Below are 25,855 nucleotides of genomic sequence, written 5' to 3'. Positions count from 1 at the left end.
GTAAGCCTTAGTCTGCTAACTGCAAGGTCATCGGTTTAAACTCACCAGCTGGTTGGAGGGAGAAAGTTGAGGTTATCGGCTTCTACCAGATTAATAGCCTCAAAACCCTATATAGGCTTGCTGTGAATCAAAATTGACCCAAAGGCAATTGGGTTTGGTTGGTAAAGATAAACTTATCTGGACTTTGCAATCAATAAACTGATCATTTTTAAGCCTTTGGCCTACACGTGAATGAATATGTGTTTAAATAAACCTATTAAGGCCATGTACCAATTAAATTACACAAGCAGGATTCACACAGAGTCAGCCTATCTCTACTTTCCAGAGCCTTAACTCCCACATCAGATTCTTCACTCATATTTGAACCACAAAGATAATGATCAAGGCATAACGAAAGGGTTTATCTTTAAACAAGGATACTTTGGAATGTGCTCATCAAACCTAGACTAGAGTCCTGCAGGGCAATGGTGTTCCACTCCATGGCCCCAGTTGAGGAAACAGTGAGTTAACAAATGTCAAGGGCTCCACTGAAGGACCACTAACTTCTGCTTTTTCCTTTGAAGATGGCAGATGCTATGATTAAAAAAAATGAGATTACATTGCTGATTACTGTCATTGCTGTCACTAAGTTGTACACCTCTAAAAACCTGAATTGGCAACAATGGTGTGATAGATCTATAATAGCAACAGAGGTGTTGCTGGTTGGCGGTACAACCAAATACCCCATGGGAATTGGTTCCCTGATTGGGAGGTTTGGGACCAGGTTTTCATGGGCCATCGTAGTTCATTGGCCTAAGAATGTGCTTAGTGCTTCTGCACTTCTGCACTTCTAGTTTGTTGTGTTGTCTCTGGCGTCTGCAAGCAGCCATACCAGGCCGAGAGACTGGTTTCTATTTGCCTGGAGCCATGGAGGAGGACAGAGATTCAGGAGCGTGTGGTTACTTGTAGGGAAATGGATTGTGTGGGTAACTGCCTCCCTGAACAACTGTCTCCTTTGGCATGAAACCGGATGGTGCCCGGGGACCAGTGCTGAATATTTCCATCAAAGATTTCAAAGAAGAATCCTGGTCCAAAGGGAAAAAGCAGAGGATCGAATTTCAAATCACCACGGACTCAAGGCTTGCTGGATGAATCCCTGAAACGAATCTCTAAGCCTCAAACCAGAAATATCCCCTTTATTTAAAACCAAACAATAGTTTTGCTTAACCAGAGAAAAAGATCTGTCCTGAGTAGTGTACTCTTTTAAGAACTATTTATCTAGGATCAAAGGGACAAAAACAACCCCAAAGGTGTAGCTAGGAGCCTGGGCTGGGAGGGGGTGGGACTGGGTGGTGGGGCGGCGAGCAATGGGTTTGTGCTAAGGAGGAAGGAGCAAGTCCGAAAAGGAGGTTGAAAACAGTTCCACAACTTGAAGAATGTAATCAATGTCACTTGAGGGAATGATTGTCCTAGTGCATGTTTTGCTCTGTATGTTCTTTACAACAACAAAATGTCACTGAATAAAATTTGAAGGGGAAGAAGATAAGAAAGACAACAGTGAACACAGACAAACTTCCTTCCGAAGTGCGGGTGGGGGCAAGTGGTCACCGAACAATCACAACGAGGGTCTGTGGCCAAGTGTCCCATCACCGTAACAGATACTCGAGCCTGCCTAAACGTGGGACCACTGAAACTCTGGTCTTTATACATTTTCCTGTTTATTTTATACAAGTGGATGGACCATGTTAATTGCCCTTTCACAATCGGCTTCCTGAAAGTGGGCTGTTCTGAGTAAAAAGATGTTCAGGGAATAGGAAGGGGCCCTGGAGGTGCAGCGGCTTAGCATTCAGCGGTTACCCTACAGGCTGGTGGGTTGACTGTATTAGCTGCTCCTTGAAAGCTGATGGGCATCTGTTTCTTTAGCAATTTACAGCGTGGGAATCCCACGGGGGCAGTTCTCTGTACTCCAGGGTCTCTATGCATGGGTATCAATTCCACAATTGGCAGAGACCATTTCAGATGACTTCTTGAAACTGAGAATATTAAGATTCTATTTAAGCCAAAGGAAATAAAGATACTTACTGAACCACAGCTTGGCCTCGAGTCAGACCTTTGAATTTCACATAATGCTCAATTGCCCTGTCCTCACTGTAAAACAAGGAAAAATAAGCAGTGTGTGTCAATGCGTGGCTATAGGAGATCCAGACTCAATCAAGATTCTTAGGTGGTTCTTGAACATGTGAGAGGGAAGGTCTACATCAACTCGATTTTTGTTTCTGTAGGACAAGCTTCCCTGAACAACAGACATTTTTGCCTATCTCCTTATGATTTTTGTCACATAAATGAACAACGAAACTTTAGGTATTTAAAGGAAACATAACATCAATTTCTCCGATGCAAAAGTGTTATCGTTTGTTATAGTTTAATGAGAGACAATAAAAACAAATATGCGTATTAAATGCAAGTTAGAGAATATAGCAGGGGAAGTTTTGAACACAAGACCCACCTTCTCTTTGGTTAAAAAGGACCAATAATTGAGTGTTAGATGTTTAAGTGTCTCCTTGAATTATTCAGAAAGGTTTAAAAAATATTGAAAATGTCTCTGAATCTGAAAGTGGTGACTGGATTGTTACCTCTTAACGACCCAGGGTTTTAGGAGACAACCCCCTTCATTACTGTCCTGGGATAAATCTTGTTGACTGGAAAGAAGAGAGCCAGGCTGAAGTCTGGTAACCCTTGAATTCATTCAGTTATTTATCCTCTTTCAGACAAGACACTTCTTTAGTCCTACCTCAAGTGTAACCTAGACGAGTAAATATTTTTATCTTTGTCTCTGTGATAACTGTGAGATTTTAACCATGAGCTTTTCCAGGTCTAGAGTTTCCAAAGAAAGACCAGTAATCAGTGGTGATTGGCCTGAATTTGGCTCTTAGAAACTACCACTTAATTTCTTAAGAAGACTCCAGAATCAAGATGTAACGAAGATCTCATCACTCATTTTTACTGCGTGCCTGCGAAACATAGCCCAGCTTTCATAGGAAAGTTGGCCATGCTGAATACACAATTTGTACCTGCTTTTTAGTGGAAAAGAAACCTATCTTTCCAGTTCAGAGACTCAAAGCAAGGAATATATACTTAAAAGGATGCTAAGTAATTCAAAGTCAAATTCAAAGTCATTTTCTAGGGAAGATGAGGTATGGGAAATAGGCACTATGGATTCATTAAGATGCAAATAAATAAAACAACTCAATATAGATAACAATTTCTGGACACAGTGGAAACCTCTGGTCATTAAAGTAATTTTTAATCATGAAGGAAACCTCTAGTCAAGGAAGTCTGCACTCTGCTAGATTAAGGCTACATTACACAGGGACTACACAGACAGGGCTATGTTCACATAAAGCACACGCAGAGCCTTTACAGTGCCTGCATTCTATAGCTGAGTCTCTGCTCCGGGGTGAAGGTCCTTTCGCTCACCACAGTCCCTACTGCGCCCTACTGCCCCACACCTGGCTGACGTTTCCCATTTGGTTTCCTGCCTGAAACTAGTAGGTCTGAGTGAGTGACATCAACTTCTTCTTTTTTAACAGTTTTAACGGAATACAATTCAACAGTGCAATCACATTAAAAGGAGTTGTATAATCACCACATTTGGGGGCATTTCCTTCTTTCTTGTACTCATTTTTATTAGCGCCATACTTCTCCTGATGTTTTATTCACCTCTATTTGTTTTAATTTCCTAGGAAGCATTTGGTTTCTAATGGAGGTGAAGACAGTGGGGTCCCTGGGTAGCATACATTTGCTATCTTGACTTGACTTACCAGTAAGCAAGGGATGGGTGCTCCTGAAGAGTTTTGGTTGGAAAGGCTGGTAGTGTCTTTAAATCTCTCCTTGCGTTTTCATCACTGTCAAGAAAAGCAATACAGAAATGTCAGTTACTGTCACCTAAAAAAAAAATCCATGTTGTCACTGTATTAGTCTAGGTACTTTGGAGAAACAAATCCACAGCGACTCATGTATAAGAGAGAGTTTTATGTAAAGAAAAGGTGCATCACGAAAACATCCCAACCCAATGCTGCCCAAGCCCACATGTCCAACATTAACCCATTAACCCAACACCAGTCCACAAAGTCCTCCACCTCACAAAACAGAGGCAATGATGCCGACTGCAGGAGGAAAGCTGAGTCCGTGAAGGAACAAGCATCTCAGCACTAGCAGGGGTCTCCACACGGCGGCTCCAGCACCCAGGACTGCATTGGGATAGGTCCATGTAGCTTCTCCTTGGGGATATCTTGTAGGAAGTCAATCTTGCAAGCTGAAGCAGGGAACTGCTAAGGCAGCTGCACCCGGTGCAACCATCACAAGAGACCCGAGAACGAGAAAGGCGAGGCTTCACCACCCATTTATCCCTCCGCCTTTCAACCAGCCCCACATGTGATTATCGGCCAGGCTGGCACAATTAACTAACTCAGTCACCAAGTGAATGAAATCTGAGAGGTTATACAGCAGTGGTTCTCAACCTTCCTAATGCCCTGACACTTTAATACGGTTCCTCATGTTGTGGTGACCCCCCAACCATAAAATTATTTCCGTTGCTACTTCATCACTGTCATTTTGTTACTGTTATGAGTCAGGCGACCCCTGTAAAAGGGTTGTTCGACTGCCAAAGGGGTTGCAACCCCCAGGTTGAGAACCGCTGCAATATAGGATGTTGGGTTCTGTCAAAACTTTGTAATCAACAAAAATCATATCAATGTGAATAAGGGGGAGTGCAGAGTGGAGACCCAAGACCCATCTGTAGGCAACTGGACATCCCCTTAAAGAAGGGTCACGGGAGGAGACGAACCAGTCAGGGTGCAGTATAGCACTGATGAAACACACAACTTTCCTCTAGTTCTTTAATGCTTCCCATTCCTCGCCCCACTAGCACGACTCCAATTCTACCTTACACATCCGGCTCGACCAGAGCATGTACACAGGTACAGATAAGAGCTGGAAACACAGGGAATCCTGGACAGATAAACCCCTCAGGACCAATAATGAGAGTAGCGATACCAGGAGGGGAAGGGGTAGGTAGGGGGACAAGGGGGAACTGATCACAATGATTTACATATAGCCCCCTCCCAGGGGGACAGACAACATAAAAGTGGGTGAAGGGAGACAGTGGTTGGTGTAAGTCATGGAAAAAAAATTATCAAGGGTTCATGAGGGAGGGAGGAATGGGGAATGAGCTTATACCAAGGGCTCATGTAGAAAGAATATGTTTTGAAAATGATGATGGCAACATATGTATAAATGTGCTTGACACAATGGATAGATGGATGGATTGTGATAAGAGCTGTAAGAGCCCCCAATAAAATAATTTAAAAACAAAACAAAACAGAAACTCTGTTATCAACACTGATGAGAGACAGCCCCCAAGTTTGATAACCAAGCCAAAGGATATTTTGAATCTTTGAAAACAACAGTACAGTACTAAACCACAATGCCATTTTTGTTACTGTACTCATAAACTCACAGCTGTTTTCATTGTACATTTATACTGTATATTTCTATTATTACACAATTATGATAACTGAACACATTTCAACTGTTTGAACTAATTCTTTGCATTTCATCAAAAATATTCATGATCATATAGCATCCCCATAATCATGTTTAGAGGCAACATAATATTCTACCATGTATGATTATTAATATGCTGTTGAACTCTGTTTACTAGTATTATGTTCAGGATTTTTGCATCTATATTCATAACATATATTGGTTTACAGTTTTCTGGTGACAGTATCAGTAATCATAAAACCATGCACATAATGTTGCTAATTTTTCAAAATAGATTTCATTGCAATAAGAGTGTTTTTAAAATTATTTATTTATTCATTAAATACTTTTATTGGGGGCTCTTACATCTCTTATCACAATCCATACAATCATCCATCGTGTCAAGCACATTTGTACATATGTTGCCATCATCATTTTCAAACCATTTTCTTTCCATTTGAGCCCTTTGTATCAGCTCCTCATTTTTCCCCCTCCGTTCCCCGCCCACCCTCTCTCATGAACCCTTGATAAGTTATAGATTATTATTTTCATATCTTACATCATCCTCTGTCGCCCTTCACCCACTTTTCTCTTGTTTGTCTCCCTGGGAGGGGGGTATATCTTGATCCTTCTGATCGGTTCTCTGTTTCTCCCCCATCTTCCCCTAATCCTCCTGGTATCTCTACTCTCATTGTTGGCCCTGAGGGGTTTATCTATCTGGATTCCCTGTGTAGAGGGCTCTTATCTGTAGCAGTGTGCATTTTCTGGTCTAATCTGATTTGTAAGGTAGAATTGAGGTCCTGATAGTGGGGGGAAGAAAGCATTAAGGAACTAGAGGAAAGATGTGTGCTCATCGGTGCCATACTGCACCCTGACTGGCTCATCTCTTCCTCGTGACCCTTCTGTGAGGGGCTGTCCAAATGTCTATACATGGGCTTCAGGTCTTCACTCCACCCAACAAACAAGTGTACGTAGGTAGAAATTTTTGCTACTCTTTGCTGTAATTTCTGTACCAGCCTCTGAAATAAAAATAGGGCAAATCCATGATATTCAGAAATCACTGGAATAGACAATGACTTGAACATATATTTCTCATGAAACCTAAGTATCTCTCAAATAGCACCACATACACTAAAATGTATGTCATCTAAGGCCAGTTGTTATCTAATTAATTATAAAAAGGCAAAGTTCTGATTGTATTTTGAGAAAGGTGTGGCCTTTGTAGAACTTAAGAGAAAGGAGAATGGGTCATATGAACCAGTCATCACTTGTCCTTTCTAATACGTTCTAATTACCTTAACTATTTAAGAAGGTAGCCTGTGAGGAAACTATCATGATTTCTGTAGGTCTATTAGACTTAGATTCTGGGAGAAGCTCATGTAAGAATTATTCTAAATCCTGATGAACGTCATTGAGCTGTACATATAAAAATGTTGAAATATAAAAGCTTTATTATATGTATTTTACAACAGCACACATGCATACACACACACATACGCACTCACTCCTGATCAAACCAGTAGTTATCAAGCAGCATATTACTAATAAATAATAAACACACACAAACATAAACACAATAGAATCAAGAAAACCAGAAATTGGTTCTTCAAAAAGATCAATAAAATTGACAAAATTTAGACTGACATAAGAAAAAATGAAAATAATCAAAATTTTAAAAAGTGAGAGAGAAGAGACATTACAACTGACCTGACAGAAATAAAGAGTTATGAAACAATGTTATGAATGACTACATAGTAGCAAATGGAAGAGCTTCGATGAAATACAGCAATTCTTCGAAGCACATAGCAAAGCCATACAAACTCAAGCGGAAATAGAAAATCTCAACAAACCCATAACAAGCGAAGAGGACAAATGAGTCACACAAAACCTCACAACAAAACCAAGTCCTGGTTTCACTAGGAAAGTTACCAAATCTTTAGAAAAGAATCCACACTAATGCTCTTTCAACTCTTCTAAAAAGACAGAGAAGGAAATAATAGTCCCTGATTCCTTCTATGACACAGCATAACCCGGACACCCCAAACAGACCAAAAGCATCTTAAGAAAGAAAACTATATGCCACTGTATCTTATTAACATAGATGCAGAAATCCTAAGCATAATACTAGTAAACAGATTCAACAGCATATTAAGAGTCATACACCATGACTGTGTTAGTCTAGGTGAGCGAGAGAAACAAAATTCATAGAGACACTCATGTGTATAAGAAAGGGGTTTATATACAAGAGCAATTGAATATTGAAAAAACATCTCAGCCCACATCAAGTCCATAAGTCTGATATTAGCCCATATGTCTGATAACAATCACTAAAGTCCTCTTCAGACTCATGAAACACATGCAATGACGCCGAATGCAGGAAGATCACAGGCCAGTGGGTGGAAAGTCTTGTGGATCCAGTGGTGGTACAAGCGTCTTCACATGGCTCCTTTGGCTCCAGGGCTCTGGCATAGCTCCATGTGTCTTCACAAGTGGAATGTCTTGCAGGGAGTGTTTCTGTGTCTCACCTCCAGCGAGCTATTTATAGCCTCAGCAGCTCCAAATGAGGTCATCAAGGTGCTATCTGATTGACAGGCTAACCTCCACCCCTTCAATCTTAAGTCTCAAATTGACAACAGATTATGTAACTATTACAATGACCAAGTGAGATTTATTCCAGGAATGCAAAGATGGGTCAGCATCAGAAAATCCACCAATTTAATACACCACATCAACAGAAAAATGAAAAGAATCACATGATCATCTTTATAAAAACACTTGACCAAATCCTTTCTTGATGAAAACATTTTAAAAAATTTGAATGGAAGAGAAATATCTAGTGAGATTCAGGGCATATATGAAAAGTCAATAGTCAACATTATACTTAATGCATAAAGTCCCTTACCCTTGAAATCAGATAGAAGACAAGGTCACCTACTCTAACCACTGTTATTTAATAGTTATTAAAAGTTCTAACTGGAGCAATAAAACAGTGGGTGATGGCAAAGATGTAAAACTATTTCTATGCATGGATCATATGATCTATGTACATAAAATGCCAGGGATATAAAAGAACATATTATCTATGAATAAATATAACCAAGAACATGAAGGATTCATGCAATGAAAACTAAAACATGCTGCTGAAGGAGATTAAAGAAGACTTAAATAAATGTAAAGATGTTCCATGCTCATGAATTGGAGAGAAGATTTAATATTTTTAAGGTGTCGATACTACCCAAAGTAATCTCTATTTTAAATGCAATACCAATAAAAAATCCAACAGCTATTTTAGCATGAAATATAAAAATTAATCCTTAGCTTTATATTCATACGATTTTCAGTGAATAAAAAGTTGAGCATTGCATCTTCTTTGGATCCATAATCAATGCTGATGGGACCTGATGGAAGCACGAGCAATGCTGATGGAACAGTCAAAAAATCAAACAACACACATTACATTGATAAATCTGCACAAGACCTGCTTAGGGTGCTGAAGAGTGTGTTAGTCCGGGTGAACTAGAGAAATAAATCCATAGATACTCATATGTGTATAAAAAAGAAGTTTATAGACAATAGCAATCGAATATTGAGAAAACATCCCAGCCCAGCCCAGATCAACTCCATAAGTCCGACATTAGCCCATACGTCTGATATCAATCTATAAAGTCCTCTTCAGACTCACAAAACACATGCAATGCTGCCGAATGCAGGAGGACCACAGGCCAGTGGGTAGAAAGTCTTTGGATTCAGTGGTGTTGTAAACATCTCAGCGCTGGCAGGCATCTCCACGTGGCTGTTGCAGCTCAGGGCACTGGTGTAGCTCTGTGTGTCTTGTCAGTAGAGAGTCTCTCTGGGCAATAGATAGTGTCTCCCGCCTCCAAGAAGGAATATAGGATTTCCCAGAATTCTCAGGAGAAGGCCATTGGCTTCTCCTGAGGCCTCATTGGCTGTGATCTGATTGACAGACTAGACTCCACCCCTCGACTCTTAATCCTCTCAAGTTCCAAATTGACACCAGATTATGTAACTATCACGAAGAGCAAGGATGTCACTTTAAGGACTAAGTAGCACCTCACCCAACCCATGGTATTTTCAATTGTTTCATATGCACGTGAGAGTTGGACATTGAATAAGGAAGACCAAAAAAGACATTATACATTCGAATTATGGTGCTGGTGAAGAACCTTGAAAGTACCCCTAGACTGCCAAAAAGACAAACAAATCTGTCTCGGAAGACATATAGTCAGAATGCTCCTTAGATGAGGATGGCAAGACTTCATCTCACATACTCTGGTCATGCTGTCAAGAGAGAACAGATGACAAGTGGGCAGTGAAGAAGAGGAAGACTACCGAGTTAGATTGACACGGTGGCTGTAACAATAGGCTCAAACATAACAAGTGTAAGGACGATGCAGGACCAAGCAGTGTTTCACTCTGCTGAAGAGGGTCACTATGAGTTGGCCTGACTTGATGGTACCTAACAACAATAAAAGGAGCCCTGGTAGCTTAGTGGTTACCCACTGGTCTGCTAACCACAATGTCAGCAGTTCGAAACTACCAGCCGCTCTGAGGGAAAGAGATGAGGCATATAAAAAATACTTAGTTCAATGGATTAATGGGCCACACAAACATCTGTCTCCAAAAGAACTACCAAGTGCTTTGAAAAAGATCATATATGTACGTGAATTGTTGAAGGTGAAACTGATGATCTGCTCTGTAAACCACCTAATTCACAATTTGAAAAATAGTAAGTTCAAAGCCATTAACACACCCCCTCCCCCAAATGGTGGTTGCAAGCAGTCATGCAAGGCATGGTGGTTGAAAACACATCTCTATTCACCTGAGCAACAGAGGAGGAAGAGTCAGGAACAAGATGAGACAATGGCTGTTTGGCTAAAGGCTTTCATTCACAACTGCCTCCTTTGCTCTGAGACCAGAACTGGGTGGTGCCCCGCTACCATTATTGAATATCTGATATAAGGTGTCATGGAAGAATCATGATCAAAAGGAGGAAAATGAATAAGAGAATTCTAAATTCTCATAGACGCTAGACTTTCTGGAGAATAGTGGGTGGACCCTTAAAACTATTGCCTGAGATAATCTTTAAACTGTAACCCCCAAAATATCTCTTGAAGTCTTCTTAAAACTAAACAGTAGCTTACCTTAACTAGGAAAATATGTTTTAAAAAGACCAAACACTTCCACAGCATTCTTCATTTAGAATGTCCAGATCAGTGGTTATAGTTCAAATGGGAAGACCATACATGACTCCAGACCGGTTTCATTTTGTCTGCGTTGTACCGTGAGGTACTTGATAATGCTCACTCTTACCCTTTAATCAAGTTGGGTTTAAGTGGTTCTCATTCAAGGTCTACAGAAACTTGGTCTTCTGGATCTATCATCAAGTCTCCCGACTGGCCACGCCACCAAATCGCTCCCGGAGCAAACAGTTCGCAGACTGATGTACTATTTTCCAGTACAATGAAAACCAAACTCACTGCCACGGAGTCGATTGCGGCCCATGGGAACCCTATGGCACAGAGCAGAACTGTCCCTGTGGGTTCCCGAAACTGCAACTCTTTACAGGAGTTGAGAGGCCTGTCCTTGCTTCAGTGACAATAGAGCATTAGGGTGAGTGCTACCATGTGTGGGGACACTCGGATTCAACGTGTCAACATTACATTTCAAAGCCAGCTTTGCGGCCCTTCCTAAAGGTGAAAGATCCAGTTTTCCAAATCACTACAGGAAGTAAAAAGTCACTTGGCTGCCGGTCTTACATAAGGATAAACCTCTCTATTCATGAGAAGTCTCAGCGGCGTGGCTTACCCACACCGACAATCTTGGGAAACTGGTTTTGCTTCCTGAAAATCAAAATATAGCACAATCCAATTTATTCATATTTAAAGGTCACCTGTGGAGTCTCAGTAATATTTGTTTTTCTTAATAATATCTTTCATGTCCTGCCCATCAAATTCCTTTTTCTTTTCACAGGAGGTGGCTTGTGTAGCAACTCGACAGATTAGATAAGAACCATAGGGGGGCGGTGAGTTTGTTAACAGTGAGGCAGGACTGGGAAAAGGAGGATCAGGTTGTTGTACAACTTGAAGAGTACAATCAACTTGGGGAAATGTACACGTCCAACCCGCCGAATTCATGTCTTTCTGCTGCGTATGTCCAAAAAAAAAATCCACTATTTGAAATGAAAGGGACAGAACGGAATGGAAGAGAATGGTGACTTCTTGTAACCAATGTACCGGCGTTACTGAGCCATCTGTATAGAAATGGCCAAATAGGCACAATTTGCTGTGCAAACGTTCACAGAAAACAGAAAATATTATTTAAAAAGAAAAAGAAGTTGGCTTGTGAGGTTTTTTTAAAAAAACAAAAAGCAAATACATGTACACATTCTGCAATGATAAACTAAGGGAACACTTTCTGTAATTAAGCATCACCATCAGTCTCAGATATTACCCTGTGGGGCCAGGAGCACCATCTGCCGTGTCGGATGAGGCCAGCCAGCCTTCACTTATTTAGAAGAGAGTTAATTTTGTGGTAATCAAGGCCCCAGTAGATGGAAAGCTTATTCATCATAAGTCTGTCTATTCTTTTAAGAAAACTGCTTAGGGTGAACAAGTATGTGTGACACCACAGAGTTGCTTTTAATTTATGCAAGAGCATTTTGAGGGAGGGGAGGGGAGAGAACGTTTATCCCTCATTCTAGCCAGAAACTCCATGGTTGAGAATCAGTGGAAGCCAGGCTTGCAGCAACTCCTGCTCTCTTTGATGGGTTCAGGCCTCATACCCCTGAAATATAAGTATCTTACAGCATTGAGGTTTTTCTAGCATTTAAATAGCTAATTAAATTTTTTTTTTTTTGCTAAATGTAGGCCACTTCTGCATTTAATGCTCAGCCAGAGAAATAGAGATGGGCTTCAAATTTTTCATGGAGAAATTCCATTACCTTTTCACTTCATATTTCCCCAAGAACTTCGTAAAGCCCCTTCGTACACTACTCATGTTGAATCTGCTGAGAGATGAGCATTAGCCTTCACCATGCCCTCTTCTTAAAGAACTGTCAAGACTGGTTTCTAAGTATATGCATTGGAGCTCCCTCCAGTTAGTTGATGGGATAAAATGTTATTTACCTGGAATGCTGGCTGAATAAATCACCAAATGATAGGCAGGTATCAACAGCTTAAATAATCCATTTGGTGTCATGGTTATAAATATGTATAAGAATATCGATTCATTAAGAATTAAAAAAAAAAAAGAATTGTTGCTTATTTGTGTGTACTAACCAACCACAATGGGAAGCAACTAAAATGTCCACTGATAAAGGAGTGGCTTACAGACCTTTTAAAGCAGAGTTTAGACTATTTGGCTCAAAATCAAGGGGACTTTTGACCCTGATGGCCATTTAGGGACTCTGGTGGCATTGCAAGTGAACATCAGGCTGCAACCAATGGCTGGGGTTCAAACTCACCAGCCAGTTCACAGGAGAAAGATGGAGCAGTCTGCTTCTACAAAGATTTACTGTCTTAGAAATCTTATGGAGCAGCTCACTCTGTCTCACAGAAGCCTTCTGATCAGTAATCAACTCCACGGCAGGGAGCTTTGTTCTAGGGACATTGGCCAACACTGGTTTAGTGACCCTTGACCACAAAGCGGGGAGGGGGTGTTACTGGCACTAGTGGGTAGAAACCGAGGGTGCTGGTGGTAAATGCACAGGAGGGACCCTCGTCACGAAGAATTCTCCAATCCAAAACGTCAGTAGTTCCAGGTTTGAGAAATGATAACACATTCACTAATTACAACAATCCTAAGCGCTCAACCCTTAAACTGAAGAACTTTTCCTATGTACCACTCTTCCAATAGAAATATCTGGGATCTCCCATGTTTCTTTGTCTAATGGGAGCCAAGTAAATAGAGCATCCGAGAACCAACTGGGTAAGAGAGAGAAGACCGGAAGGCCAAGTTCCACATCGAACGCAGGGACACAGTGGGAAATGGTGGGGACGCGGGCAGAGGGACCACGGAAGAGACCCGAAACACTGTGCTACGAAACGTAAACCAAATTCACGGCCATCAAGCCACTTCCGATGCTACAGGACAGTGTAGCACCGCCGCTGTGGGTCTCTCTATGGGAGTAGACAGCCTCGTCTCTCTCCCACAGAGTGGCTGGTGGTTTCAAATTGCTCACATTGTAGTTAGCAGCCAAATATGTAACCACTCCGCCATCCGGCCTCCCTGAAACACCATTCAGGCTCGGTCAAACATGCCTCCCCTTTACAGTTTCTGCCATAAGTGACCAGGAAAGGACGGGTAGGAAGGTGCCTTCTCGGTGTCTCAACCTGGTGTCTTGTTTTAACAGTGCCCACTGCCAGTAGTACCTAAAGAAAGGTGACACAGAGGGTTTTTCCTCTCCCTTTCTCCAAATTTGGAACCTGGATCATCCTGAGTATTACACTCTTGAGAAAGATGCAGCCTTATCTCTTGTTCCTACTGTCCTCCAGCTCTGGTCATTGGTGCCAGTGCAAAGCACCCTTTCCCCGTGAGCCTGTAATGCCACTGTCCTGTAAGAATTTAATGACTACACGGACGGTCTAGCCAGTCACACCAACAGTAAGGCAACGCTGTCCGGGACCTGGCTGCAACAGTAAAGGAGAGAGCACCAGACGGATGGAAAGCTGACTCAGACAGATGGCTCGGATCGTCGGCTATGCCCTTTCACAGTAGCATACATGTAAGGGAATTTCCAAACGGTCGGTGGCCAGAACAAAGAGTGTGTGACTTCAACACATTCAGAGAAACACAAATCAAATCCACAATTAATATCATCACACATTAGACTGTCAAATTCTAAACATTCTGGCAATTTTTCAAAGAGGATGTCGGAATTGTGTGGGTATACCCATCTAGGAAATTGGCAGGTCCACTAGGCCCTAGCCACTTCTTCCTTAGGTATAGCCCCAGCCTGAACCCATGTGTTCGTCATGTTCACAGGAAGGTTTTCCATAGTCAAAGAACCACCCAAATGCCTCTTAATAGCAACCCGTTGCTGTCAGGGCAATTCCAACCCAGGGTGGCCCATGGATGCCACGGTAGAACTATGTTCCCCGGGTTTCAGCGGCTGATTTTTCAGTAGTAGCCGGCCAGGCATTTTTTCTGAGGTGCCTCTGGGTGGACTTGAACTGATCACTGTCTGGTTAGCCGGTTAGCTGGTGTTTGCACCATCTAGAAGCAGTCAGGCCTGGAGAAAGAGTCTGCCAGTCTGAGACCTCATGGATCCATAAACTTGCAGGGCTAGCCTGACCTGGCTTCAACACTGGAGGCCCCTGCCGAGCTGAGGGCAGGTGGCCAGGTTCATAGGAGGGGTAAGAATCAACTTCAAAGTCCAACAGGCGAGCCGAAGCTGTGGGGGAGGTGAGCAGACCTCCGCAGGGACGGCTCCAGGTTCCACCAGTAGGAAGTGCACTCCCCCACCTGGACATTCCTGACCCTGCTGGCAATGGAAGTGCTATTCTAAGATGCACTTGACTGGCATTGCCACGAGGGACCGGTTTCTCTGGCTTCTGCCCAGCGAGAAGGCTCATAAATCGACAGGGCTTGCTACCTCTCACTGGTTTTTCTCTTTTATCTCAGCAGGAATTCAGATGTCACAGTGCAGAGTATTCCTGCATTTGATCTGGTCATCTGAGGGGATTCCCTTCCCGCAGGTATTCCAGACACCCACGGTAGCAGCCTTCCTGAAGGAAACAGCCCATAGCCCACCACCCTCCCCCACCACGACTCTTCTGCAGGAGATGATTCCGGGCCCTTTTCAAGCCCACTCCTTTTGTGAGCAGTTGCTTCCCCCTGCTGACCCCAAGAGCCCTGTTGGAATGTGCCAACCCCACTCATTTTTGAGAAAGCCACATGGTTGGCAAAACTGTGTGTGCTGGCATGCTTGCGTGGAGAAAGCCACCCCCAGCAAATGTGTGCACCTGCTTGTGGCTAATTGCGAGCTTGCTCAAGGCAACAATCAGCCACCTGCCCTTCAGAGGAGGCTCCAGAGGAAGGGTGTGCAGGCAATTAGCAAACCGTGGGTGCCAGCATTTCTGGGAGAAATGGATTCAGTAAGTTTCCCTTAAGACTGTGGCTGTCTGCTCGCTGGGAGCATATTCACTAGGATTTCAAGAAAAGAAAAATATTTTAAACTGTTCACACCCCAAGCTTCACTTTCCTTCTTGATGCCAAAGTCATGTTCGACCGGAATCCCAAAGTGAAGAGGCATCAGAATCCTACGCTAACCACCATGCCTAAAATGCCGTGTCTACAAAGTCTTCAGTGCACAAAGACGTGAATGGCTCTGCTTCAATAGGAACGTGGGCCACTGTGGCAATCAGTGGGGGGTTCCTAAAGACGTTGACACAGAATGACATCACCCAGCAATAACTAGGTTTACAGCAAGAGGAACACACATACCATGCCTACTGATGCCCAGTGCAGCCCACTTTAGACCAGCCGAAAGAGGGAAACACCCTACATGCCCATCAGCAGAGAAATGGATGAACCCTCGTGCCTACAATGGAGTATCACCAACCATAAAAAGACACAGAGTTAAGATACATGCCACAACACGAGGAGCCTTTAAAACAAAAGAAGTGAGCCACAAAAGGAGAAATATCCAAGATCTCACGTACATGAGATACGTAGAGCAGGCAGATGCATACAGACAACAGCTCACTGGTGTTTCCCACAGGTGGGTGTTAGAGAGGAGGGGAGGGGGCTCACTGCTCAGGGACTCTGAGCTTCTGTCACGGGAGAGAGACACATTTGGAAACGGAGAGTGGTGAAGATGGAAGAGGTGAACAGTGTCCTGGACATGCGGACAGTGTTGACTTATCCAGTGTGATGTTTGGTGTATATTTACCCCTTTGCTCTCAACACAGGAAAAGGAGCGTTTGGACTGATGTATTGGTTCACGCGGACATCATCATCATTCAAAGCCTGTAGCTCTGGAAAACGTGGATGCCCCCACCTAATTCACAATACACATTTTTTTTTTTTTTAGAAAAGAAGAATGTGGCTGTAGCTATAAAGCCACTATTGATTGATTGTCCAAGACCCCACCCCCCACGCCCAATAAAATCCTAGGCCCGTTAAAAATAAGTATAAATGTGCCATGCAGCCTAAATGTCATCAGACATAAACTAACAGGCTGTGAAAAGGGGCCACAGAGGGCTTGGGCAAGATCTCACAGTTGGGAACTCTATCCAATACTGTTTTCCTTGCAAAGCGAAGATTTACTGTCATTAGGGATTGAGCTAATTGGAACCATGTGCCAGTTTTCTGCTGTCCTCGCTTGATGACGCTGCTTCCTATCTACGTGGGACTGACAAGCTGTCTGAAATACACTGGTGGCTGGTGGGACACAATGACGTTAACCCAGTCCCCTGCCTGTGAGCTGATTTAGACTCCAGCGGTTGGAACAACCAGCCTCATTGCTTACGCAGTCTGGTGAATTTGAACATCTGACCTTGCAGTTAGCAGTCCAACACTTACCCGACAGCACCACCAGGGCTCCTTAATGATTTCCGTTAAAAAGGTGAATTTAATGTCTGCGATTAAATAGGTGGACTTAATACCTACTGAATTACTTCACCATTGGATCTGGATCTGTCATTCTTTTAAGCATGAATGACAACTTGCTTAAAAGTGTAATTAGTAAAAAAACATCGTGGTTACTGTATGTAAACACCCATTTCCTCAATTCACTAATAGCCATTGATCAAGACCTGTGATTAGCAAGCAGTGTGTACTCAATTATCCATTTAGGAAAAGCAGCTTTTCCACTGGACAGGTGGCCTTAAAAATCTCCCTTCAGAAAAAGGGGAAAATCATTCAAGAACCCATCTCTCAGCTGAACACTCATTTCAGCTTAATCAAAACGGTTTGCTCCCAGCATTGCATTCTTATAAGGAATGACCCATATACGAATACACTGCCAACAGGGAACCGAAATCACTTTACTGGACAAAACCCAAACCAAACGAACACATAAACGCTCTGCCCCATCACGTCCATTTCCACTCGGGGAGACCCTACCAGACACAGTGAAACTGCTCCAGTTTCCTAACTGCAGGTCTTTATGGAAATAGACAGCCACAACTTTCTCTTGGGCAGGGGCTGGTGGGTTTGAACTACCAACCCTTCAGTTAGCAGCCCCATGCTTAACCACTGAGCCTAAACTCACAGTGATGAAACAGTGGGGGCAGCGATACGATGAGCACACAGCGTGAAGTGGGGAACAGAACTGTTCTGTGATAACAGTAGATGGAGGGATGTTTGGTTTTGTACATCGCCACCAAAAACGTACTAAAAAAAAAAATTACATTTCTCTCAGTAACCCAGGGAACTAGGTCGTCAATGATCAATCTAGATTTGGCTAGATTTTGGCTCACGGTTTACTTGACTAGGATTTCTAACATCAAATTTCTCCTTACTAATTTCCAGCCAAAAGGATATTGCAGGTGATAAAGAAAGCAGGAACGGTCACTCTCTCTCTCAGTCCCTAGCCAGGAGCATCAGCACTGGCTGAGAATAGGTTAGAAATGCAACTCCCCAGGCTTCAGCTCAGACACACTCTGAGGGTGGGCTCAGCCATCTGGATTTACCAGTTATAGAACCACTGCAACCGAATAAAAACCCAAACCAAACTCACTGTAACGCCTTACAGGAGTAGAAAGCCCTGTTTCCCTCCCTCAGAGCAGCTGGAGGTTTCCAACTAGGGACCTTGAGGATCCCAACATGTAACCAATGCCAACCGAGCTCCTAATGCCAGAATGGCTAAGATTGAAATGCCCTGCTCCTTTACGGTACTGGAAAAAAAAAAAAAAAGACTAGCTCTTGTTAGGAGCCCTGGTGGCATAGTGGCTACATGTTGGGCTGCTGGACTGCTTGCGACTCACAGAGCCGGCAGTTCAAAACCACCAGCAGCTCCGCCTGAGGGAGAAAGACGGTAAAGAGTTACAGTCTCGGAAACCCACAGGGCTTCGGTGAGTCGGCATGGACGCCCTGACAGTGAGTTTCTCTTAGACCAGCTGCCGGTGACCGAGTCCGTCAAGTCCAGCCCCTGCGCTCACAGAGGGAGAAAAGGTAGAGCCCGTGGCCCCACGTGCTGTGACTTACCCGTCGGCCTGCAGACAGAGAGCGAGAGACAGGCGCTGGCGACTCAGGATGCCCTTCAAGCAAGGAAAGGAGGAAGAGGAGGAAGGGTTGGAAAACTGGAAGAGGAGAAGGAGGGGGAGATGCCGGGGAAATGCCAGGACTGGCTGACTCAAACCACGCCCTCTTCCCCACCCAAGCCACAGGGTCTTTTCCATTCTTAGAATTTCTTGATCACAACTCGGGCCCCTGAGGTTGTGTCTATGTGAAAAGTGACAAGCTGTTCTGGTGGGAGCTGCTCTTTTTCTCCCGTGAAGGAGACCTGCTGGGTAAACCATAGAAAGCTTGGCTTCTAACTGACAGGCTGGTGGTTGCACCCACCCAGCGGCTCTGCAGGAAAAAGATGCGGTGATCTGCTTCCAAGGCACCTTGCTGCTGCTGGTGGAGGTGTTAGGTGCTGTGGAGTCCGTTCCAACCCACAGCAACCCTAGGTACAACAGAATGACACACCGCCCGGGCCTGCATCACCCCCACAATTGTTCTGTTTGAGCCCACTGTGGGCAGCCACTCACTGTGTCCATCCCTCTTGTTGGGGGTCTTCTTCTGTTCCACTGCTGATCTATTTTACTAAACATGCTGCTCTCCTGATAACCTAGCCAAAGCACAGGAGACACAGTTTCACCATTCTTGCCTCGAAGGAGAATTCAGGCTGTACTTCTTTTAAGACAGACTTGTTTGTTCTTTTGGTATTCCGTGGTACTTTGAATATTCTTCGACGGCACCATAATTCAGATGCATCCACTCTTTTTGAGGTCTTCCTTATTCGATGTCAAAATTTCACATGCATAAACTCTTAAAAAAAAACACCCAATAAAACTAAATTCACTGCCATCAAGTCAATTCTGACTCATGGCGACCCTACAGAGCCGGGCAAAACTGTCCCTGTGGGTTTCTGAGACCATAACTCTACAGGGATAGAAAGTCTCATCTTTCTTCCATGGAGTAGCAAGCGATTTTGAACTGTTGACCTCAAGGTTAGCAGCCCAATACATAACCATTACACCAATAGGCCTCCTTCACACGTGCATATGTGATTGAAAATACCATGGCTTGCGTCAGGCACACCTTAGTGCTCAAAGCAACACGCTTGCTTTCGAGCACTGTAAAGGGGTCTTGTGCAGCAGATTTACCCAGCGCAATGTGTCATTTTATCTTTTCACTGCTGCTTCCATGAGCACTGATTGTGGGTCCAAGCAAGATGTAATTCTTGACAATGTCGATCTTTTCTCCATTTATCGTGTTATCTGCTGGTTCAGGGGAGGGATTTGGTCTTCTTTACATGTATTTGTGATCCACACTGAAGGTTTCAACCATTGAGCCTCATCAGCAAGTGCTTCAAGTTCTCTTCACTTGCAGCAAGGTTGTGTCATCCGCATATCAGAGTGCTCATAAGCCTTCCGCCAATCCTTTTACAGCATTCCCCATATGATCCAGCTTCTCTGATTAGCTGCTCGGCATACATACTGAATAAGTAGGATGAGAGAATATAACCCTGTTTCACACCGTTGCTGATTTTAAACTGTGCAGTTTCCTCTAGTTCTGTTCATACAACTGCCTCTGGACCCACGTGCAAACTCTGCACGAGCACAATGAAGTGTTTTGGAATTCCCCTTATCCAACACTATCCATAGTTTGTTATGATCCACACAGTCAAGTACCTTTGCATACTCAGTAAAACGTAAGTAAACATCTTTCTGGTATTCTCCGCTTCGAGACAAGGTCCATCTGACATCAGCAATGACCTCCCGTGTTCCAAGTCCTCCTCTGAATCTGGCTCGAACCTCTGGGGCTCCCTGTCAATGAACTGTGGCAACCAGCGTTGGATGAGCTTTAGCAGCATTTTACAAAGTGTGTGTGCTATTAATGACATTGTTCTCTAATCTGTGCATTCTATTGGGTCACCTTTCCTTGGAACGAGTACCAACATGGATCTCTCCCAGTGACCACCAACGGGCCATTTGAGCAGAGATAAAAAGACGGAAGACGTTCAACTTGCAAGTGTCTGGAACTGCACCCAAATGACCTGGTCTGCTTATCTGTGGGCATGGAGAATTAGTCCCCCATGACAGCTTAGGCAGCATAGGTGGTGGGCACTTCCAGGACGGGGAAGGTTCACACATACCTCATGACATCACATGCCACGCTAATTACAAAACAAGTAGGTCGGCCCAAGTAGGCAGATTTCATTTTACTCCCAGGTAGCTGTGAAGCTTGTAATGGCCTGGGGTGCACATGCAGAGAGAGACTGCGGGCCCTAATGGGACTCCAGAGCCACCTTCTTCAGCAGATTGAACCCTTGTTTACTTGCAGACAATATTTAAGCTGAAATGCCAAGTGCTTTGAATGGACAATATACGCTCTGTGAAATGCAATGTCTCATATCCTACCTTGACATTGCCCGTACCTGGTTGTTCTAAGCCTCAGTTTTCTCCCCTATAAAACCAAAAAACCAAACTCACTGCCATCGAATCAATTCTGACTCATAGTGACCTTATAGGACAGTATCGAACTGCCCTGGGGGTTTCCAAGACTTTTAAGTCTTTACAGGGATAGACAGTCTCACATTTCTTCTGCGGAGCAGCTGGTGGTTTCGAACTGATGACCTTTGTGGTTAGCAGTCCAACATGTAAACCCCTATGCCATCAGGGTTCCTTCTTTCCTTTAAAGATACCCCAGTTCCTTACAGGGTCATTTTAGCCTAAAGGAGAAGCTCTCTTTAAAATATACTTTGTAAACTACTTTGAATTTCTAACACAACCAGGAGCACTTTCTTCTATTCAAATTCAAGTCAAAGCTTTGTTTTCTAGAAGTTCAAGAGCAAAATAGCTTAAGGTTTAGAGTGGGGTTGGGCTTTGAGTTTGGCTTTAGTGACTTTATGTAATCTGAATTACCATCCTTTGCCTCCAGCACTGTGTCACGCCTGTTCTACTGAGACTAAGGAGGGCACGGGGCAGGTCACTGGAGGTGAGCTGGGACTGGAACTCAGTGTGGCTCCAGGGTCTGGGCTATTCCAGACTCCATTCCAGGGCCGCCTGAGAGTCTAGCCCCGAAGTCTAGCAACATTCACTTTATTTATCAGCCAGGCCCATAGAACCCTTTAAGCATGTGTCTGATTCATGCTTGAGGAATTATCAAATGGCAAGTCAGAGGATGACGGCTCAACTCAAAGTTCCCCGGCTACATGTGTGCCCTTGGTCTCTGGGTCTCAGTCTCCACAGATGCAGATCAGAGATCCCAACAACCACCCTTGAAGGACAAAAGGATGGCGCATGTAAGAGGGTGGGTAAGGGTGGAGGCCGTATATGCTTAGTGGTTGAGAGTGTATTAGTACTTAAAATTCTGAGCAGTAAGAAGGCTACTCTTCACAGTGAGAGCGCTTGTCACCTTTGAGTCTCCGCATAGATTCACCTCCAGAGTTCCTTGTGACCGTGGGCCAGCAAGGTGCAAAGCTTTGCGCTCAAGATGCGCGTGTTTGCTGGGAGCAGTCCTGGATGGGCAATGGGAGGTTAGGCTGCATCAGAAGCCCTGGTGGTATAGCGGAGTATGAGTCGAAATCACTGATGATTGTGAGTTTGCTTTTTTTCTTTTGCAGGGTTGGACTGCCATGGGTCACACCCTGGCTGCCTAGGTCAGAGGGCACTGAACTCCCAGTTTTCTACATCTGCAGTAGTGGACGTGTCTCAATTGCTGCCTTTCCACATTCTGCAGCCCTCCTGCCACTGTGATGCATTGATCTGATGCCAATCACAGTTTTGTGAGTTTCCTTTGTTTTCCAGGTCCAGTCTAAGTGGCTGGCTTTCGGCGAATCCTCGGAGACCGTAATGTATCCTGCTGTTGGGCTCCCTCATTGGATGATTTGTTTTCGTCCTGTGCAAGATTTAATAAATGGGTCTCTATAAATTATAATTGAATGTGGGGGTCTCTCTTCTCCTCTGGTGGTAAACTTTGGTCTACTAATGCAAGGTAAGCATTAGAATACCAACTGCAAGGTTGGTGGTTCAAACTGACGAGTCTCCCTGAGGGAGATGGATGAGGCCAAGCTGCTCCCGTAAAGATATACGGCCTCGGGAGTCATAGGTTTGAGTGGCTACGAGTCGGAATGGTTTCCTCCCCTAGAACAAGTGAGAGCGTAGGCTGTGGCCAGATGGCCTGGATCTTGCTCCTGGTTCCTGGCTTCTTACCAGCCAGGACTCCACTTCTCTGAGTCTGCTTCTTCACCTGTGAAATGACTACCAACAGCAGAGAACTGAAACAATAAGTAAGTGGCTGATCCACAGAGGCAGTAGCTAGATTAATAATTCCTTAGGCTTATGGCTGGGGAGTTTGTGAGGTGCCGGGAAGATAATAATGGGTACAAGAATGAAGAAAACGTTTTAAAATTGAATGGGGGGATGATTGTCCAACTTTTCTCCATATATTTAAACCATTGGATTGCATGGTATGTGAATCATATGCCAATAAAACCGTTAGAAAAAGGAAAGAATGAAGTGACTGACACACTTAGAAATGAAGTCCTTCCAGGAGCCCCGTTCTGCTCCTTGTCTATCACGTTGTTGTCCTGGTGGTTTGTGTGTTGCTGCCAGCTATGTCCCTGGTGTTTCAAACACCAGCAGGGTCACCCAAGGTGAACAGGTTTCAGCAGAGCTTCCAGACTAAGAAGGAACAGGCCATCCACTTCATTGGAATTAGCCACGGACAGCCTGATGGGCAGCACTGGAACATGGTCCAGAGTGGTCACAAGAATGGGCTCACACGTAACAACAATGGTGGGGTTGGTGAAGGACTAGGCAGTATTTTGTTCTGTTGGACACAGGGCTGCTATGGGTCAGAACCAACTCCATGGCACCTAACAATAACGACACGGGGCCCTGGTAGCATAATGAATAAAGAGCTTGACAGCTAGGGTCACCAGTACGAATGCCCCAACCTCACTCAGGAGCCGGACGCAGCAATCTGTTCAACTGGGGCTCTAAGAGGTAGATTCTGGTTTGGTTTTGCCTTTAACATCCCACCCACATTCTAAAGGGTTCACAAGCATTGCTGGTCTTCATGAAGATACAGAGCCAAGGGTTCAGCAATTCTGTGGAATTTCAATATGGACACCTCAGAGCACCCAAGGAAGCCCCGGGCCCCTGCGAGCACGAGGCTCTGTGCAAATGCCCGTGAAGTTGATCTTGCCCATAGTTCTTGCTCTGGTAGGTTTCCTCTGTCTTAATTGCTTCCTTTCTGCCTGGCTGCCCTTCCTGCACCTGAGCACCACAACACAGGGAGCCTGTCACAAAGGCCAACAGGGTCTCCTTTCCTTCAGTCCTGGCTGTACACAGATGGCTGTGTGCCAGCGGGGCCCCAGCTGGGGTTCCCCACCTGCTGGGGGAGTCACTGGCTCACGGCTCTGGGGGGTGACAGAGTAGGAGTTTAAGTTTTGGTGTGGGAACTCTCTGTTAGGCATGGTGGGGAGTCTGTCATGGATCATATGTTTCTTTCACGAGGAAATGCAGAGCCCAGGAGCTGCCACTCTTGTAAGCGTTGAGATTTTTAAGTCTAAAAGGACATTTAAAAAAAAATCTGATCAAAGCACACTATTGACAGCCCCATCTCCACCAGCATGCGATAACTGTTAGTAATGACAACAATATTCACGGCAGTTTTCTTTCTAAAATGCCTTTACAGCAATCCTGGCAGTACACAAACTATTTTCTTAGCAGGCACTGTATCATTTTACCCACAAAATCACACTCTGAGAAGCTGTTGTCTTTAGGTTTCAATTCCCAGCTGCCCACGTACAACAGAATGAGTCATTGCCCGCTCCTGCACCATCCTCACAATCTCTGCTATGTTTGTGCCCATTGTTGGCAGCTGTGTCAAGTCATCTCTTTTGCTGACTAAGCATGAAGTCCTTCTCCAGGGACTGGTCCCTCCGGCTAACGTGAATGTCCTTAGTTGATGAGACAAAGTCTTGCTGTCTCCCCTTCTGTGATAGTTAAGGTTTATTGTACCAACCTGGCCGATAAACACATGTGGGATCAATTGAAGGGCAGTGAGATACATGGCTCAGTGAGCCTCGCCTTTCTAGTTCTCTTGTCTCTTGCTCTCTGATGATGGGACCAGTATGTGGCTGCCTTAACTAGTTCTCTGTCTCAGCTGGTAAGGTTCACTTCCTGTGAGACATCCCTGAGAAGAAGCCACATGGACCTACCCCGATGCAGCCCTGTGTGCTGGAGAAGCTGCGTGGAGACCCCTGCCAGCTCTGAGATGTTTACACCGCCTCTGAATTCAAAGACTTTCTACCCACTGGGCTGTGATCCTCCTGCATTTGGCATCATTGTGTGTGTTTTGTGAGTTTGAGGAGGACTTTGTAGATGGGCTAAGTTGGACTTATGGGCTTGGACTGGACAGGGTTGGGATGAGTCTCTCTTATACATATATGAGTTTCTGTGGATTTGTTTCCCAGACTAACACACCTTCTAAGGAGCATTCTGGTTGTACTTCTTCCCAGACACATCTGTTCATTCTTCTGGCTGTCATTATGCTTTACCAACACGGTAAACTATATGCGTTAATTCTCCTCTAGTCTCTCTTATTCATTGTCCAAGTTTCTCATGCTTGAACTCATTGAAAATACCACGGCTTGGATCAGACACACCTTAGTCCTCAGAGTGATAGCTTCATTGTTTAACATTTTAAAGAGGTCTTTTATAGCAGATCTACCCAGTGCAATATTGACTGCTGCATCCATGAGCGTTGATTGTAGAGCTAAGCAAAATGACATCCCTGACAAGTTCCCTATCTTTGATTATTGTGAAAGTTAGATTTTGGGTCAAGTTGGCTGAGTTAGGGTTATCACTAGTTTCTCAGTTGAGACCTCCCCTATGTTGTGATCTAATGTAATGTAATCAACTCTATGATGGAATCTACTATGAGCAGTCAAGTAGTTGTGGGAAGGGTAAGATGGAGGACAACCCCTTCTCAGATCGTAGCCCTGATGATGCTTCCTAGGGGTATCTGATATAGAAATAGAGAGATATTTGATATAGAAATAGAGATATATATTTACTTATACTTGGATCTATCCATCCATCCATCCATATCTGGTTTTCCTTCTCTAGAGAACCCAGCCTAACACAAT

General features: G+C 44.1%; 1 protein-coding gene across 3 annotated transcripts in view; it reads right to left on the bottom strand.

Annotated features, from left to right (window-relative positions):
- The window catches only part of FRMD4B (FERM domain containing 4B), a 332,839-nt gene that overhangs the window by 51,617 nt on the left and 255,367 nt on the right, over positions 1–25,855 (bottom strand). For all 3 annotated transcript variants that reach the window (XM_045289894.1, XM_045289895.1, XM_045289897.1), the window contains 2 exons: positions 3,801–3,884; positions 2,062–2,127 (listed from right to left, as the gene is read on the bottom strand). In XM_045289894.1, coding sequence (XP_045145829.1) covers positions 2,062–2,127; positions 3,801–3,884 — 150 coding nt within the window. The remainder of the gene's footprint in view (positions 1–2,061; positions 2,128–3,800; positions 3,885–25,855) is intronic.

This window comes from Echinops telfairi, unplaced genomic scaffold, assembly GCF_000313985.2.
Source record: "Echinops telfairi isolate 266 unplaced genomic scaffold, ASM31398v2 ScPeMD7_31;HRSCAF=116, whole genome shotgun sequence".
Taxonomy (NCBI): Eukaryota; Metazoa; Chordata; class Mammalia; order Afrosoricida; family Tenrecidae; genus Echinops; species Echinops telfairi.
The sequence above is the reverse complement of the archived record's forward strand: the minus strand, read 5'-3'. Positions and strand labels throughout refer to the sequence as shown.